Genomic DNA, 17444 nt, shown 5'->3' on the forward strand with positions numbered 1-17444 from the left:
GGTGGGGACAGTGGATACCCCCTTTCACAACCCATAACCTACTTGAAGAATGCAACACCTTCTCTCTCTCTCTCTCTCTCGGACAGACCCCCAACAGTCCTAATATGGGCACTGAGGGAGGACAAAGCTACAGTGATTTCACTTTCACAAAGGGTTTTTTCCCTGGACTTTTTCTTAGGCTGCGCTAGATTTTACAGACAGGAAAGAACACCATGGCCCTGATTATACATTCACCAGACAGTTTATTAGGTACACCCATCTAGTACCGGATCGGACACCCCTTTGTCTCCAGAACAGCTTCAAGTCTTTGGGGCATGGATTCTTCAAGTCAAAAACGTTCCTCATGGATGTTGGTTCATGAAGGTAGGTGGACATTGAGCTACTGGTAGGTGGACATTGAGCTACTGGTAGGTGGACTGTGAGCTACTGGTAGGTGGGCTGTGAGCTACTGGTAGGTGGACTGTGAGCTACTGGTAGGTGGGCTGTGAGCTACTGGTAGGTGGACTGTGAGCTACTGGTAGGTGGACTGTGAGCTACTGGTAGGTGGGCTGTGAGCTACTGGTAGGTGGACTGCAAGCTACTGGTAGGTGGACTGTGAGCTACTGGTAGGTGGACTGTGAGCTACTGGTAGGTGGGCTGTGAGCTACTGGTAGGTAGACTGCGAGCTACTGGTAGGTGGACTGTGAGCTACTGGTAGGTGGACTGTGAGCTACTGGTAGGTGGACTGCGAGCTACTGGTAGGTGTGCTGTGAGCTACTGGTAGGTGTGCTGTGAGCTACTGGTAGGTGTGCTGTGAGCTACTGGTAGGTGGACTGTGAGCTACTGGTAGGTGGACTGTGAGCTACTGGTAGGTGGGCTGTGAGCTCGACCTGTTGCAGAGCTTTGCCCTAGACACTATGGTGCAGGAAAATCCCAGGAGGGCGGCCATTTCTGAGATACTGAATCCGGAGTGCCTGGAAACAGCGATCGTACCACGCTCAAAGTGGTTTAGGTCACTCGTTTTGCCCATCCTAACGTTTAATCAAACAGTAACTGAAATCCTCGATGCCTGTCTGCCTGCTTTATATAGCAAGCCAAGGCCACGTGACTCACTGTCTGTAGAAGTGATCCATTTTTGTGAACAGGGTGGTATACCTAATAAACTGTCCGGTGAGTGGATCTCATATGGACATCATATAGCTAAGATAATTCCAGTGCCCATGACATGGATGAACTCGTGCATTGCAAATGGCAGCCACACTACCAGCATTATTAGTGAGAAGAGCTACTAGCACTTTCAATCGCTTGATTGATCATTCAGCATGTTGGAATCACAGGAGACAAAACAACGTGTCCATTTGTCAGTTGAAACAAGTACAACTGGTTTTATTTCAATTGTTTGGATCACTTCTAAGACTGCTTTTAGTCCTACTTACAGGTTTCACATTCACTACATGTTAACAGGACACAGTTTGATTGATAGTTTTCCTGCTTCATCCCCTTGGATCAGATACAATTGTTTTCCCAATGTCACAAATGTGTCTGTCACATCATGAATTCCCTCTGGAACAAAGCACAAATATTTGCTGTTTCCCCTCCATGGTGAAAGCAGTGGATCAGCCTCCACAACACTCGAGAGCAGTACATCAGATGGAATAACAGCACCACCTTCTGGTCGAGTAAGGAAGTAGTTCAGAATCAAGTCTTGGATATATGGGTGTTTTCCAGAGATGATTCTTTAGGTAGGGAGCAAAGGAACACAAACACAGCATCCAGGCCCTCTGGCCATCCCCGCCTATACAATGGTACCTATGGAAACCACTGCAGTGGGTCCTTAGAAGACAGAGGGTCAGTGATTGATTGGGCTTTTGGATGTTGAGGTGTGTTTGGGTTTGTGTGTGTGTGTGTGTGTCTCACCACTGTATGTGTGTCTGTGTCTGGCTGGGGGTCTGCTGTGTGTACTGTGTGTGTAGGAGTGTGTTGGCATGCGTTGAGTCCTGTCCCTCCAGCCAATCCTGGTAGAGTATGAGTAGGTCAGGGTTTGTGTCAGGCAGCCTGACTGTTAGACTGCTGTAGGCTTCCTCCATCTGCTGAACCAAGGCCTTGTCCACCCGACCCCCTGTCTCTCCCTCCGCCTGCCCACGACCACTCACACAGCCTGGGGAGAGAGAGGGGGGAAAGAGAGAGGGGGGAAAGAGAGGGGGAGAACGGCGGTCAAACAAAGTATAAAATACAAAAATAAAGATTACACTAAATCCCTTTTCTAGTTTCTATATCCAGTTCAGTTCAACACAAACAGGTTGACAGCTGCCTCGTCACATTAACCCAAAACCAAACCAGGACCAGGAAGTAGATGTGACCTACCTCCGGGGCATGACAGCACCTCCACCAGTTGGTAGGGGATGTGTCCTGTCCTCATGCGGTGGACCAGAGTCTGGATGTTCCTGAAGCCGTAGACGGATGCAAACTGTAGCAGCACCTCCCCATCCCGCTCTAGACACACCTCCTGGAAGTCACGGTTCCTAGAGGAGGGAGGCAAGGGGGAGAGATGAAGGGAGGAGGGGGGAGAGATGAAGGGAGGAGGGGGGAGAGATGAAGGGAGGAGGGGGGAGAGATGAAGGGAGGAGGGGGGAGAGAGGAAGGGTGGAGGGGGGAGAGATGAAGGGAGGAGGGGGGAGAGAGGAAGGGAGGCAGGGGGAGAGAGGGAGGACGGAGGAGAGATGAAGGGAGGAGGGGGGAGAGAGGGAGGAGGTAGGAGAGAGGGAGGGAGGAGGGGGGAGATAGGGAGGAGGGGGGAGAGAGGGAGGGAGAGAGGAAGGGAGGAGGGGGGAGAGAGGGAGGGAGAGAGGAAGGGAGGCGGGGGGAGAGAGGGAGGAGGGAGGGAGGGAGGAGGGGGGAGATAGGGAGGAGGGGGAGATAGGGAGGGAGAAGGGGAGAGAGGAAGGGAGAAGGGGGAGAGAGGAAGGGAGAAGGGGGAGAGAGGAAGGGAGGAGAGGGAAGAGAGGAAGGGAGGCGGGGGGAGGGAGGGGGGAGGGAGAGAGGAAGGGAGGCGGGGGGAGGGAGGGGGGAGGGAGAGAGGAAGGGAGGCGGGGGGAGGGAGGAGGGGGGAGAGAGGAAGGGAGGAGAGGGGAGAGGAGGGGGGGGGCAGGAAAGGGTTGAGATGGAGGGAGGCAGGGAGGTCAGAGAGAGGGAGATGGGATATATTTTTAAATTCACTCCCTCTTTTACAGCCTGCTTCCTTTACTCTCTTTTCTACCCCTGTCCGCTCTCATCCTTCCCTCTCCTGAGTTCAAATACTATTTAGGGCATTTCAATTACTTTCAAAGACATTATATTTATATACTCCCATGCATTTGGACCAGGGCCCGTATCCACAAAGCATCTCAGAAAAGGTCCTAGGAATCCTGTTAAAACCTGTTTTAAGACAACAAAAACTCTCCAAACTCTGAGCCAGGAATAAAATCGACTTACAAAAGTATATCTCAGCTGGTAATCACGACAGTTTGAGGTACCCCAAAGGAAAGATAGTGATGACGTGCATTGACATTGCTGCAAATGATGGAGAATAACCAATCACGATGAGGCATCTCCCGCTGTCAACTCTATAGCAGGCTCCAGACAACTACAGTGAATGTGACTGTACATCAAATGTTGTAATGGTAAAAAGGTAGATATCATTTCTTTCTGACACGATCACTTTGCCAACTCTTATTGCCTAACATGTTGGCATAACCTTTTTTGATAATACAAATTTTGAAAGTTGTTAAAAGCAGAATTTTATAATATTACCATTGTCAACACACTCGTCGTCACTCCCGTTTAACGACTCTAAATCCCTTTGGCACAGTAGGCATCAAGTCACTTGCCGATAATGTTGCATATAACGCTGCAACTTTTTGAAAGAGCTGTCATTTTCATCTAACACTATTGAAGTTAACACTATAGATGCCTTCAATTCCCAATTTATAGGTTTTTCACAATTTAGAGATATTTTAAACAACGTGATGTTGCGTTCCAAAGGGATCACTTGAAATAACATGAAGTAGGTCATTAAATAATCAAAAGAAAAACGGGTTTATTTATGAGCCTGATGGTTCTAAGTCTTTAGTATATGTCATGTGAAAGAGGTATGTTACAGGTCTAGATTATTTATGGTTGATGAAATATCATTTTAACAACTCAAAAGCAATTGCATGTGATGCAGGAATCACTGACTCACTGCAATGTTCTGTTACCAAGATACCTGCTGGTAACTCTTAACGGGTTAGGGCAGCTCACAAGGTCTCCTAAATATCTGTTGACTTGGTGTGACTCTTATTACTAAAGAGGCTTCATGCATAGCTGGTTTTAAATGTCTCTATTCTCAGCGCTTGGGGCCAATGTTCCATTCTGAGACGCTTTGTGGATGCAGGCCCAGACATGTTTTGCTGGTTTAAATCATGTTTTGCTGGTTTAAATCATGTTTTGCTGGTTTAAATCATGTTTTTGAAAATACTTTGAATAGATGTAATTGATTCAAGCCACATTATCTAAAAAATAAAATTAAAAAATACACAGAAAATAACTATTTAAATAAACAATAATAATCCAGGCGTATTTGAACCCAGGTCAGCGCTCTTCCCTCTCCAACGGTCTCAGTTCAAGGTCTTCCATCTCTCTCCCCTCCTCACCTGAGAGTCTTGTATGTGATCTGGTCGACATCCAGACCAAACAGTTCCTTCGCAGCGTATTTGAAGACGTGTTCCAGGAAGCCCTCGGATCCTTTGCCCTCATGTCTCACCAAGGCTTGGCCCCCTGCCTCACTCATCCTAACATGAAGATAAAGAGAAGAACGTTATACACTCGGAGTAGCTGAACCTAACAGACAGAAATACACTCACAGACACACATCGCCACCTCACTGAGCAATGAGCCTGACATTGAGCACTGACAAACACTTCCTGGTTAAGAGCCCAGTGAACATTGAAACACTCACACGTGGTCTAGAGGGACAGAGTCCAGGTCTGCTACGGACACCTTCATCTGTTCCATCATGAGGAACACCTCCCCTGGAACACACACACATTCAGTCTCACATTAAAACAACAGACAACTTATATAGAATGCAGTGTTTGATTTTTATCAGACATAAATGGGACCCATCACATCCCAAAAGTTGACTCGAGTTTCCCGAACAGCCCCTGGAAGCACCTGGATGATCATCAAGACTCATGGAAGAATGTTCTGTGAACAAATGAGTCAAAAGTATAATGTTTTGAATGACATGGGTCCCGTTATGCCTGGTGATAACTAAACACTGCATTCCACAGTAAGAACCTCATACCAATGGTGAAGCATGGTGGTGGTAGTGTGATGGTTTGGGGATGCTTTGCTGCCTCAGGACCTGGACAACTTGCCTTAATAGAAGGAACCATGAATTCTGCTCTGTATCAGAATTCTACAGGAGAATGTCAGGCCATCCGTCAGGGAGCTGAAGCTGAAGTGCAGCTGGGTCATGCAGCAAGACAATGATCCAAAACACACAATTAAGTCTACATGAAAATGGCTAAAAAGCAACAAATGTGAAGGTTTGGAATGGCCTAGTCAAAACCCAGACCTAATCCCAATTGAGATGACAGGACTTGAAACGAGCAGCTCAGGCTTGAAAACCCACAAAATGTCGATGAGTTACTGCAGTTCTGCATGGAAGAATGAGCCAAAATTCCCCCACAGCGAGCTGAAAGACTGATCAACAGCTACAGGAAGCGTTTGGTTGGATTCATTGCAGCTAAAGGTGGTACAACCAGGTATTGAGTGTAAGGGGGCAATGACTTTCTCACACAGGGGCATTGCCTGTTGCATAACTTTGTGTATAAAGAAAGTATGCAATTATTGTGTTATTTTTTCACTCAGGTTCCCTTTATCTAATATTAGGTTTCTGGTGAAAATCTGATAAAATTCAGTATCAAAAATATGCAAAAACAGAGAAAATCAGAAAGGGGGCAAATACTTTACAGCTAGAGAGGATAAATATAGAGGTAGAGAGGATAAATATAGAGGTAGAGAGGATAAATATAGAGGTAGAGAGGATAAATATAGAGGTAGAGAGGATAGATATAGAGGTAGAGAGGATAGATATAGAGGTAGAGAGGATAAATATAGAGGTAGAGAGGATAAATATAGAGGTAGAGAGGATAAATATAGAGGTAGAGAGGATAAATATAGAGGTAGAGAGGATAGATATAGAGGTAGAGAGGATAAATATAGAGGTAGAGAGGATAGATATAGAGGTAGAGAGGATAAATATAGAGGTAGAGAGGATAAATATAGAGGTAGAGAGGATAAATAGAGGTAACGAGGATAAATATAGAGGTAGAGAGGATAGATATAGAGGTAGAGAGGATAGATATAGAGGTAGAGAGGATAAATATAGAGGTAGAGAGGATAAATATAGAGGTAGAGAGGATAAATATAGAGGTAGAGAGGATAGATATAGAGGTAGAGAGGATAGATATAGAGGTAGAGAGGATAGATATAGAGGTAGAGAGGATAGATATAGAGGTAGAGAGGACAGATATAGAGGTAGAGAGGATAGATATAGAGGTAGAGAGGATAAATATAGAGGTAGAGAGGATAAATATAGAGGTAGAGAGGATAAATATAGAGGTAGAGAGGATAAATATAGAGGTAGAGAGGATAGATATAGAGGTAGAGAGGATAAATATAGAGGTAGAGAGGATAGATATAGAGGTAGAGAGGATAAATATAGAGGTAGAGAGGTTTTACATACACCTTTGTCAACTACATTTTTGTACAATTCCTGACATTTAATCCTAGTAAAAATTCCCTGTCTTAGGTCAGTTAGGATCACCACTTTGTTTCAAAACGTGAAAAGTCAGAATAATAGTAGAGAAAATGATTGATTTCAGCTTTTATTTCTTTCATCACATTCCCAGTGTGTCAGAAGTTTACATACACTCAATTCGAATTTGGTAGCATTGCCTTTAAATTTTTTTAACTTGGGTCAAATGTTTCAGGTACTTCCAGGTACTGAGTCAGGTTTGTAGATCTCCTTGCTCACACACATTTTTTCAATTCTGCCCACAAATTTTCTATATGATTGAGGTCAGTGCTTTGGGATGGCCACTCCAATACCTCGACTTTGTTGTCCTTAAGTATGCTTGGGGTCATTGGAAGACCCATTTGCAACCAAGCTTTAACTTCCTGACTGATGTTTTGAGATGTTGCTTCAATATATTCACATAATTGTCCTTCGTCATGATGCCATTTATTTTGTGAAGTGCACCAGTCCCTCCTGCAGCAAAGCACCCCCACAACATGATGCTGCCACCCCCGTGCTTCACAGTTGGGATGGTGTTCTTCGGCTTGTAAGCCTCCCCCTTTTTCCTCCAAACATAACGATGGTCATTATGGCCAAACAGTTCTATTTTTGTTTCATCAGACCAGAGGACATTTCTCCAAAAGTACGATCTTTGTTCCCATGTGCAGCTGCAAACCTTTTTTATGGCGGTTTTGGAGCAGTGGCTTCTTCCTTGCTGAGCGGCCTTTCAGGTTATGTTGATATAGGACTAGTTTTACTGTGGATATAGATACTTTTGTACCTGTTTCCTCCAGCATCTTCACAAGGTCCTTTGCTGTTGTTCTGTCATTGAAAAGTACGTTCATCTCTTGGAGAACGCTTCTCCTTCCTGAGCGGTATGACGGCTGCGTGGTCCCATGGTGTTTATACTTGCGTACTATTGTTTGTACAGACAAATCTGGTACCTTCAGGCGTTTGGAAATTGCTCCCAAGGATGAACCAGACTTGTGGAGGTCTACAATTTTATTTCTGAGGTCTTGGCTGATTTCTTTTGATTTTCCCATGATGTCAAGCAAAGAGACACTGAGTTTGAAGGAAGGCCTTGAAATACATCCACAGGCACACCTCCAATTGACTCAAATTATGTGAATTAGCCTATCAGAAGCTTCTAAAGCCATGACTTCATTTTCTGGAATTTCCAAGCTGTTTAAAGGCACAGTCAACTTAGTGTATGTAAACTTCTGACCCACTGGAATTGTGATACAGTGAATTATAAGTGAAATAATCTGTCTGTAAACAATTGTTGGAAAAATTACTTGTATCATGCACAAAGTAGATGTACTAACCGACTTGCCAAAACTATAGTTTGTTAACAAGAAATGTGTGGAGTGGTTGAAAAACTAGTTTTAATAACTCCAACCTAAGTGAATGTAAACTTCAAACTTCAACTGTATATATAGAGGTAGAGAGGATAGATCTAGATATATAGAGGTAGAGAGGATAGATCTAGATATATAGAGGTAGAGAGGATAGATCTAGATATATAGAGGTAGAGAGGATAGATCTAGATATATAGAGGTAGAGAGGATAGATCTAGATATATAGAGGTAGAGAGGATAGATCTAGATATATAGAGGTAGAGAGGATAGATCTAGATAGATAGAGGTAGAGAGGATAGATCTAGATATATAGAGGTAGAAGATAGATCTACATATATAGAGGTAGAGAGGATAGATCTAGATATATAGAGGTAGAGAGGATAGATCTAGATATATAGAGGTAGAGAGGATAGATCTAGATATATAGAGGTAGAGAGGATAGATCTAGATATATAGAGGTAGAGAGGATAGATCTAGATAGATCGAGGCAGAGAGGATAGATCTAGATAGATAGAGAGGATAGGTATAGAGCTAGCGCTAGAACATATAGATATAGTCCTAGAGCAAGAAAGGAAAGATAGAGAGGTAGAGAGGATAGATAGAGAGGTAGAGAGGATAGATATTAGTAGAGAGGATATATTAGTAGAGAGGATATATAGAGAGATAGAGAGGATAGATATTAGTAGAGAGGATAGATAGAGGGGTAATGAGGATGGATATAGGCAGAGGATGATAGATAGAGAGGGCAGATAGAGAGGTAGAGAGGATAGATATTAGAGGAGAGGATATATAGAGGTAGAGAGGATAGATATTAGTAGAGAGGATAGATAGAGAGGACAGAAAGAGAGGTAGAGAGGATGATAGATAGATAGGTAGAGAGGATAGATATTGGTAGAGAGAACAGATAGAGCGGTAGAGAGGATAGATATTAGAGGAGAGGACAGATAGAGAGGTAGAGAGGATAGATATTAGTAGAGAGGATAGATAGAGGGGTAGAGAGGATGGAGCAGCAGTACCTGATGTGAGGACACAGTCCACGTCTCTGCTGTCCAGTAGACTGTTGTAGAACTCCTCTCGGACTGCCTCCAGTTTCTTATCGAAGCACGGGGCCACCACCATGTGGTACAGCTTGTCTGGGCTCAGCTTCTACAAGCACACAGAGAAAACACGGTTTACCTGCTGTGTGAGGTGATATAACACTGTTATAACAGATGGGTAGTGTGGGCTCAATCAGTATTCACCTGTTGTGTGGGGTGATATAACACTGTTCTAACAGATGAGTAGTGTGGGCTCAATCAGTATTCACCTGTTGTGTGAGGTGATATAACACTGTTATAATAGATGAGTAGTGTGGGTTCAATCAGTATTCACCTGTTGTGTGGGGTGATATAACACTGTTATAACAGATGAGTAGTGTGGGCTCAATCAGTATTCACCTGTTGTGTGGGGTGATATAACACTGTTATAACAGATGAGTAGTGTGGGCTCAATCAGTATTCACCTGTTGTAATGAGTTTCATTGAATCATATTGGATGGGTTGTTATAACAGATGAAAGTGTTGACCTTTTGTTTGGTGAAGTAGTCTTTAACCAGACAGCCCATGATCTGTTGAGGAGACCTGGCCGTACAGATGTGAGGAGTGACCAGACTGCCCAGGACACGCTCAGCGTACCGGATCCACCCTGGAAGAAACAGAATACATGATAAAGCCTTCGGAAATTCCTTTGAGTCCTAAAGCTCATGTTTTTCTAAAGGGTTAATTAAGGTCAGAGAAAAATGTAGAGCAAGACTAAAACAGACGTGAAACTGAGGATGAGCGCAAGAGTGAGCGAATGAGAGAGCAAATCTCTCTCCCTCCCAGCCCAAACTCCCTCCCCTCCCTCCCTCCCTCCCCTCCCTCCCTCCCTCCCTCCCTCCCTCCCTCCCTCCCTCCCTCCCTCCCTCCCTCCCTCCCTCCCTCCCTCCCAGCTGTCTCTCCTTCCCTTCTGTCTCTCCTTCTGTAGCTCTCTCTCTCTCCCTCCCGTCTCGGTCTCTCTCCATCCCGTCTCGGTCTCTCTCCCTCCCGTCTCGGTCTCTCTCCCTCCCAGCCCAGCCGTCTCTACTTTCAAATGGGAGCTGGGTCCAACCCTTATGTAAAAAAAAACTATCAGCCTATATTACATCTCCCATTACTCAACAACAACAAAAATTGAAAAAAACCTGTTGCGCCGCAACTCACTGCCTCCCTGAAGACAAATAATGTATATGAAACGCTTCAGTCTGGTTTTAGACCCCATCATAGCACTGAGACTGCACTGATACATTAACTTTTAATGGCGTCAGACCAAGGCTCTGTCCTCGTGCTCCTAGACCTTAGTGCTGTTTTTGACGCCATCTATCACCACATTCTTTTGGAGAGATTGGAAACCCTAATTGGTCGACACGGACAAGTTCTGGCCTGGTTTAGATCTTATCTGTCGGGAAAATATCAGTTAGTCTCCAGTGGATGGCTCTTCCATGCCGTCCCTAGGAGTGGGTTGAGTCACTGACGTGATCTTCATGTCCGTTTTTTGCGCCCCCTCGGGTTTGAGCGGTGGAGGAGATCTTTGTGGGCTATACTCAGCCTTGTCTCAGCGTAGTAAGTTGGTGGTCTGTTGATAACCCCCTAGTGGTGTGGAGGCTGTGCTTTGGCAAAGTGGGTGGGGCTAAATCCTGCCTGGTTGGGCCTGTTCGGGCGTATTGTCGGACGGGGCCACAGTGTCGTCGTCTCCCCCCCACACCTGTCTCAGTCTTCAGTATCTATGCTGCAATAGTCTATGTGCCGGGGGGTTAGGGTCAGTCTGTAATATCTGGTGTAATTCTCCTTACTTATCTGGTGCCCTATGTGAATTTAAGAATGCTTCCTCTAATTCTCTCCTCCAGGAGGACCTGAGCCCTAGGACCATGCCTCAGGACTACCTGGCCTGATGACTCCTGGCTGTCCCCAACCCACCTGGTTATGCTGCTGCTCCAGTTTCAACTGTTCTGCCTACGGCTATGGAACCCTGACCTGTTCACCGGACGTGCTACCTTGTCCCTGACCTGCTGTTTTGGACTCTCTCTCTCTCTACCGCACCTGCTGTCTCGACCTCTGAATGATCGGCTATGAAAAGCCAAATGACATTTACTCCTGACGTGCTGACCTGTTGCATCCTCTATAACCACTGTGATTATTATTTGACCCTGCTGGTCATCTATGAACGTTTGAACATCTTGAAGTACAATCTGGCCTTAATGGCCATGTACTCTCACAATCTCCACCCAGCACAGCCAAAAGAACACTGAACAAACCCTCAGAGCCTGGTTCCTCTCTAGGTTTCTTCCTAGGTTCCTGAGGGGTTTTTCCTTAGCCACCGTGCTTCTACACCTGCATGGCTGTTTGGGGTTTGAGGCTGGGTTTCTGTACAGCACTTTGAGATATCAGCTGATGTAAGAAGGGCTTTATAAATACATTTGATTTTATTAATTCGTAGCTTAAAGCTGCAATGTGTCCCTTTTTGGGTGAGCTGATCATTTCCACATAGAAATGTGAGTTATAGATCTGTCATTCTCATTGAAAGCAAGTCTAAGAAGTGATAGATCTGTTCTATGCACACTATTACTATGCTTCCTGTTATTAAGTTTCATTTTTGCGGTTTCAGGTTTTGTACACCAGCTTCAAACAGCTGAAAACACTATATTTGTTGTTATGGAAATGACATTTCACAGTGGTCTAGATGGTTCAATGACTCCCTACACTGTAAATATGTAAAGGTGTAAATATTACCTGGACAGGAGGAGGTGAACATGGGTAGGGCCTGGTTGTCATGGTTCCTCTTGCGGTACCTCTGGACAAATTCTCTCTGGCTCTCCAGAATACTGAAGCCTGCAGCTAGAGTGGTGTCAAACACATACTGCACCCCTACAGAGGGAGACGGGGGGGGGGGGGGGGGGGGACAATGATTCAGCAGATGCCTGTGAATGTACCGCACACATATACTTCACACACACACGCTACGTTGTACTAAGTCAGGCGCACACAGAATCTCTCAGAATCTCTCGCACACACACACACACTCATTTGTTTTACTATACTTGTGAGGATTTTTGGGGACAAACAATTGGTACCCATTCAAAATGCTATTTTCCCTAACCCCTAATGTCTAGTCCTAAAATGTGGGCTTTGGTAATAATGCCTAACTTGCGCAAGTGGAAAGCTCTTAGTCGATTATCTGACTTCCTATCAAACTACGCTAAATCTGAATTCTAAATCTGAATTCTAAATCTAAATCTGAATTCTAAATCTAAATCTGAATTCTAAATCCAAATCTGAATTCTAAATCTAAATCTGAATTCTAAATCTAAATCTGAATTCTAAACCTAAATCTGAATTCTAAATCTGAATTCTAAATCTAAATCTGAATTCTAAATCCAAATCTGAATTCTAAATCCAAATCTGAATTCTAAATCTAAATCTGAATTCTAAATCTAAATCTGAATTCTAAACCTAAATCTGAATTCTAAATCTGAATTCTAAATCTAAATCTGAATTCTAAATCTAAATCTGAATTGGTTGATGCCAGCTTCTGATAGACTGACAGATTTTGCTCAATGCAGATATCTAACTCAACCAACCCGTCCCAACTTTAAAAACACCCTGAAAAATTCCCGTAGCTTAAATCTGCTTTAAATATTATTTTGACAAACGACCCTCATGAGTATACAGCCAATGGAATTTTTGCTAATGAGTTCAGTGACCACTTATCCGTTTCCTGCATAAGAGATGCAAAGCTAAATCTCACCTTCGCATTATTACAAAGAGAAATTACAGGAATTTCAATGAGCAACAATTCTGTCTGTGAATTGGGGGGTGTCAGATATCTGACTCGGATCAAGACCTAAATTGTTTAACTTCCTTGCTCAACTCTATTGCAGATAAGCACGCACCGTTCAAGACGGTGATAGAGGTACTTCCTGGTTCACACATGAAACTGCCAGAGAAACTTCAGAAGAAGCATTTAGCTTGGGCTCAGGCTGACTGATTCCACGTTTGACTGGCAGTCCTTCAGATGCTTGAGACATACTGAGGTTAGTAAAGCAACATTGACATACTTCTTCAACTGTGTATCTGAGAATGGTGGGAATCAAGCTGCCTTCTAGAAGGTAGTCAAATCTCTGAAACAAAACTCCACGCCTTCATTAACCCAGCAGGTTATGACAGACTCTAGTCCCGTAACAGATAAGATGAACATTTGTGGTGCATTTAATAACCACTCTGCCTCTTCAGACCACCTATTTGATGAAATATATTTGGAAAACTCTGATTCCAGTAGAGGGAGTCCTTTACTCACCTCGAGCTAGGTTGCAGAGAACGATACATTCCCAGATACACATTGCTCATTTGATGCCTATGATGTACTAAGTGCCTTATTGAAGATCGATGTAAAACATTCCACTGGGACTGACTCACATGATGCCTTTTTGCTGTAGCTTTCTTCCCCAGTTATTGCAGAATCATTAACACATCACACACACACACACACACACACACACACACACACACACACACACACACACACACACACACACACACACACACACACACACACACACACACACACACACACACACACACACAGTACCAGTCAAAAGTTGTCACACCTACTCATTCAATGGTTTTTCTTTATTTTCTACATTGTACAATAATAGTGAAGACATCAAAACTATGAAAATAACACAAATGGAATCATGTAGTAACCAAAAAAGTGTTAAACAAATCCAAATATATTCAATATTTTAGATTCTTCAAAGTGGCCCCCCTTTGAACACTCTTGGTATTCTCTCAACCACCTTCATTAGGTAATGGTTTTGTTGTTGTTTGTTGTTATTCATCAATACTCTTTTAAAATGCATATTGATGAACTTTGTAAACGGCTAAAAATCAAGCTAGGCTCCCTCTATAGAAACAGGACAGGTTTGTCCTCTATACAAATAGAAGACAAATTGTGCAAGCTACTTTTATGTCTGTTATAGATTATGGGGATATTATTTACATGCTACGGCATCAACACTTAAAATCGCTGGATGCTACTTATCATTGCGCGCTTCGGTTTATTACGGGTGCTACAGAACTCACCACTGTGTTTTATATCAACATGTGAGTTGGACTTCGCTGTCCGTGAGACGAGAACAACATGCTCTCATGTTTGTCTATAAAGCTGGGACCGAGAGACTGAAAAACAGCTTCTATCTCAAGGCCATCAGACTGTTAAACAGCCACCACTAACATTGAGTGGCTGCTGCCAACACACTGACTCAACTCCAGCCACTTTAATAATGGGAATTGAATGGGAATTGAAATATATCACTAGCCACTTTAAACAATGCTACTTAATATAATGTTTACATACCCTACATTATTTATCTCATATGTATACGTATATACTGTACTCTATATCATCTACTGCATCTTTATGTAATACATGTATCACTAGCCACTTTAAACTATGCCACTTTGTTTACATACTCATCTCATATGTATATACTGTACTCAATACCATCTACTGTATCTTGCCTATGCCGCTCTGTACCATCACTCATTCATATATCTTTATGTAGATATTCTTTATCCCTTTACACTTATGTGTATAAGGTAGTAGTTTTGGAATTGTTAGCTAGATTACTCGTTGGTTATTACTGCATTGTCGGAACTAGTAGCACAAGCATTTCGCTACACTCGCATTAACATCTGCTAACCATGTGTATGTGACAAATAAAATTTGATTTGATTTGATTTAAAGCACTTCTGAATAAGCTACCTTCTTATTTATCATGACTCATCAATATTAGAATTAGAATTCCTAAAACCATGTCTCAAGCATGGATTATACTTGAGGCCCATGTGATTTCCACAGAGTTGGGTATGGCTGCCTTTTCCTGTTACGCTCCTTGCCTATGGAATAGCCTGTAGACTAAACCTAAACTTGAGACTCTTGTCCCCCCTGTCGCCCATTTTATATATTTATTGGAGCATTTTTATTTTTGTATTGCTTCTAACTGTTTCAGGTAATGCAAGTTCTTGTGCTGTTAGGGGAATAACCTGTTAGGGGAATAACCTGTTAGTAGAATAACCTGTTAGGGGAATAACCTGTTAGGGGAATAACCTGTTAGGGGAATAACCTGTTAGTAGAATAACCTGTTAGTAGAATAACCTGTTAGGGGAATAACCTGTTAGTAGAATAACCTGTTAGTAGAATAACCTGTTAGGGGAATAACCTGTTAGTAGAATAACCTGTTAGTAGAATAACCTGTTAGTAGAATAATCTGTTAGTAGAATAACCTGTTAGTAGAATAACCTGTTAGTAGAATAACCTGTTAGTAGAATAACCTGTTAGTAGAATAACCTGTTAGGGGAATAACCTGTTAGTAGAATAACCTGTTAGTAGAATAACCTGTTAGGGGAATAACCTGTTAGGGGAATAACCATCAAGTGCTATGATGAAACTGGCTCTATGAGGACAGCCACAGGAAAGGAAGACCCAGAGTTACCTCTGTTGCATAGGATAATTTGCAGCCCAAATAATTGCTTCACAGATTTCAAGTCATCTAAATCTAAATCTGAATTCTAAATCTAAATCTGAATTCTAAATCCAAATCTGAATTCTAAATCTGAATTCTAAATCTAAATCTGAATTCTAAACCTAAATCTGAATTCTAAATCTGAATTCTAAATCTAAATCTGAATTCTAAATCCAAATCTGAATTCTAAATCCAAATCTGAATTCTAAATCTAAATCTGAATTCTAAATCTAAATCTGAATTCTAAACCTAAATCTGAATTCTAAATCTGAATTCTAAATCTAAATCTGAATTCTAAATCTAAATCTGAATTGGTTGATGCCAGCTTCTGATAGACTGACAGATTTTGCTCAATGCAGATATCTAACTCAACCAACCCGTCCCAACTTTAAAAACACCCTGAAAAATTCCCGTAGCTTAAATCTGCTTTAAATATTATTTTGACAAACGACCCTCATGAGTATACAGCCAATGGAATTTTTGCTAATGAGTTCAGTGACCACTTATCCGTTTCCTGCATAAGAGATGCAAAGCTAAATCTCACCTTCGCATTATTACAAAGAGAAATTACAGGAATTTCAATGAGCAACAATTCTGTCTGTGAATTGGGGGGTGTCAGATATCTGACTCGGATCAAGACCTAAATTGTTTAACTTCCTTGCTCAACTCTATTGCAGATAAGCACGCACCGTTCAAGACGGTGATAGAGGTACTTCCTGGTTCACACATGAAACTGCCAGAGAAACTTCAGAAGAAGCATTTAGCTTGGGCTCAGGCTGACTGATTCCACGTTTGACTGGCAGTCCTTCAGATGCTTGAGACATACTGAGGTTAGTAAAGCAACATTGACATACTTCTTCAACTGTGTATCTGAGAATGGTGGGAATCAAGCTGCCTTCTAGAAGGTAGTCAAATCTCTGAAACAAAACTCCACGCCTTCATTAACCCAGCAGGTTATGACAGACTCTAGTCCCGTAACAGATAAGATGAACATTTGTGGTGCATTTAATAACCACTCTGCCTCTTCAGACCACCTATTTGATGAAATATATTTGGAAAACTCTGATTCCAGTAGAGGGAGTCCTTTACTCACCTCGAGCTAGGTTGCAGAGAACGATACATTCCCAGATACACATTGCTCATTTGATGCCTATGATGTACTAAGTGCCTTATTGAAGATCGATGTAAAACATTCCACTGGGACTGACTCACATGATGCCTTTTTGCTGTAGCTTTCTTCCCCAGTTATTGCAGAATCATTAACACATCACACACACACACACACACACACACACACACACACACACACACACACACACACACACACACACACACACACACACACACACACACACACACACACACACACAGTACCAGTCAAAAGTTGTCACACCTACTCATTCAATGGTTTTTCTTTATTTTCTACATTGTACAATAATAGTGAAGACATCAAAACTATGAAAATAACACAAATGGAATCATGTAGTAACCAAAAAAGTGTTAAACAAATCCAAATATATTCAATATTTTAGATTCTTCAAAGTGGCCCCCCTTTGAACACTCTTGGTATTCTCTCAACCACCTTCATTAGGTAATGGTTTTGTTGTTGTTTGTTGTTATTCATCAATACTCTTTTAAAATGCATATTGATGAACTTTGTAAACGGCTAAAAATCAAGCTAGGCTCCCTCTATAGAAACAGGACAGGTTTG

General features: G+C 42.6%; 1 protein-coding gene across 3 annotated transcripts in view; it reads right to left on the reverse strand.

The window, feature by feature from the left end:
* Positions 1-1329: 1329 nt before the first annotated feature.
* The window catches only part of LOC109883680 (nuclear prelamin A recognition factor), a 40203-nt gene continuing 24088 nt past the window's right edge, over positions 1330-17444 (reverse strand). For 2 of the 3 annotated variants that reach the window (XM_031798959.1, XM_031798960.1), the window contains 7 exons: positions 11943-12077; positions 9722-9840; positions 9174-9303; positions 4955-5027; positions 4650-4787; positions 2344-2501; positions 1330-2137 (listed from right to left, as the gene is read on the reverse strand). In XM_031798959.1, the coding sequence (XP_031654819.1) occupies positions 1893-2137; positions 2344-2501; positions 4650-4787; positions 4955-5027; positions 9174-9303; positions 9722-9840; positions 11943-12077 (998 nt within the window). In that variant the 3' untranslated portion in view covers positions 1330-1892. The remainder of the gene's footprint in view (positions 2138-2343; positions 2502-4649; positions 4788-4954; positions 5028-9173; positions 9304-9721; positions 9841-11942; positions 12078-17444) is intronic. The other variant, XM_031798958.1, reaches the window with a different exon arrangement.

The sequence above is a fragment of the Oncorhynchus kisutch genome, linkage group LG20, assembly GCF_002021735.2.
Source record: "Oncorhynchus kisutch isolate 150728-3 linkage group LG20, Okis_V2, whole genome shotgun sequence".
NCBI lineage: Eukaryota > Metazoa > Chordata > Actinopteri > Salmoniformes > Salmonidae > Oncorhynchus > Oncorhynchus kisutch.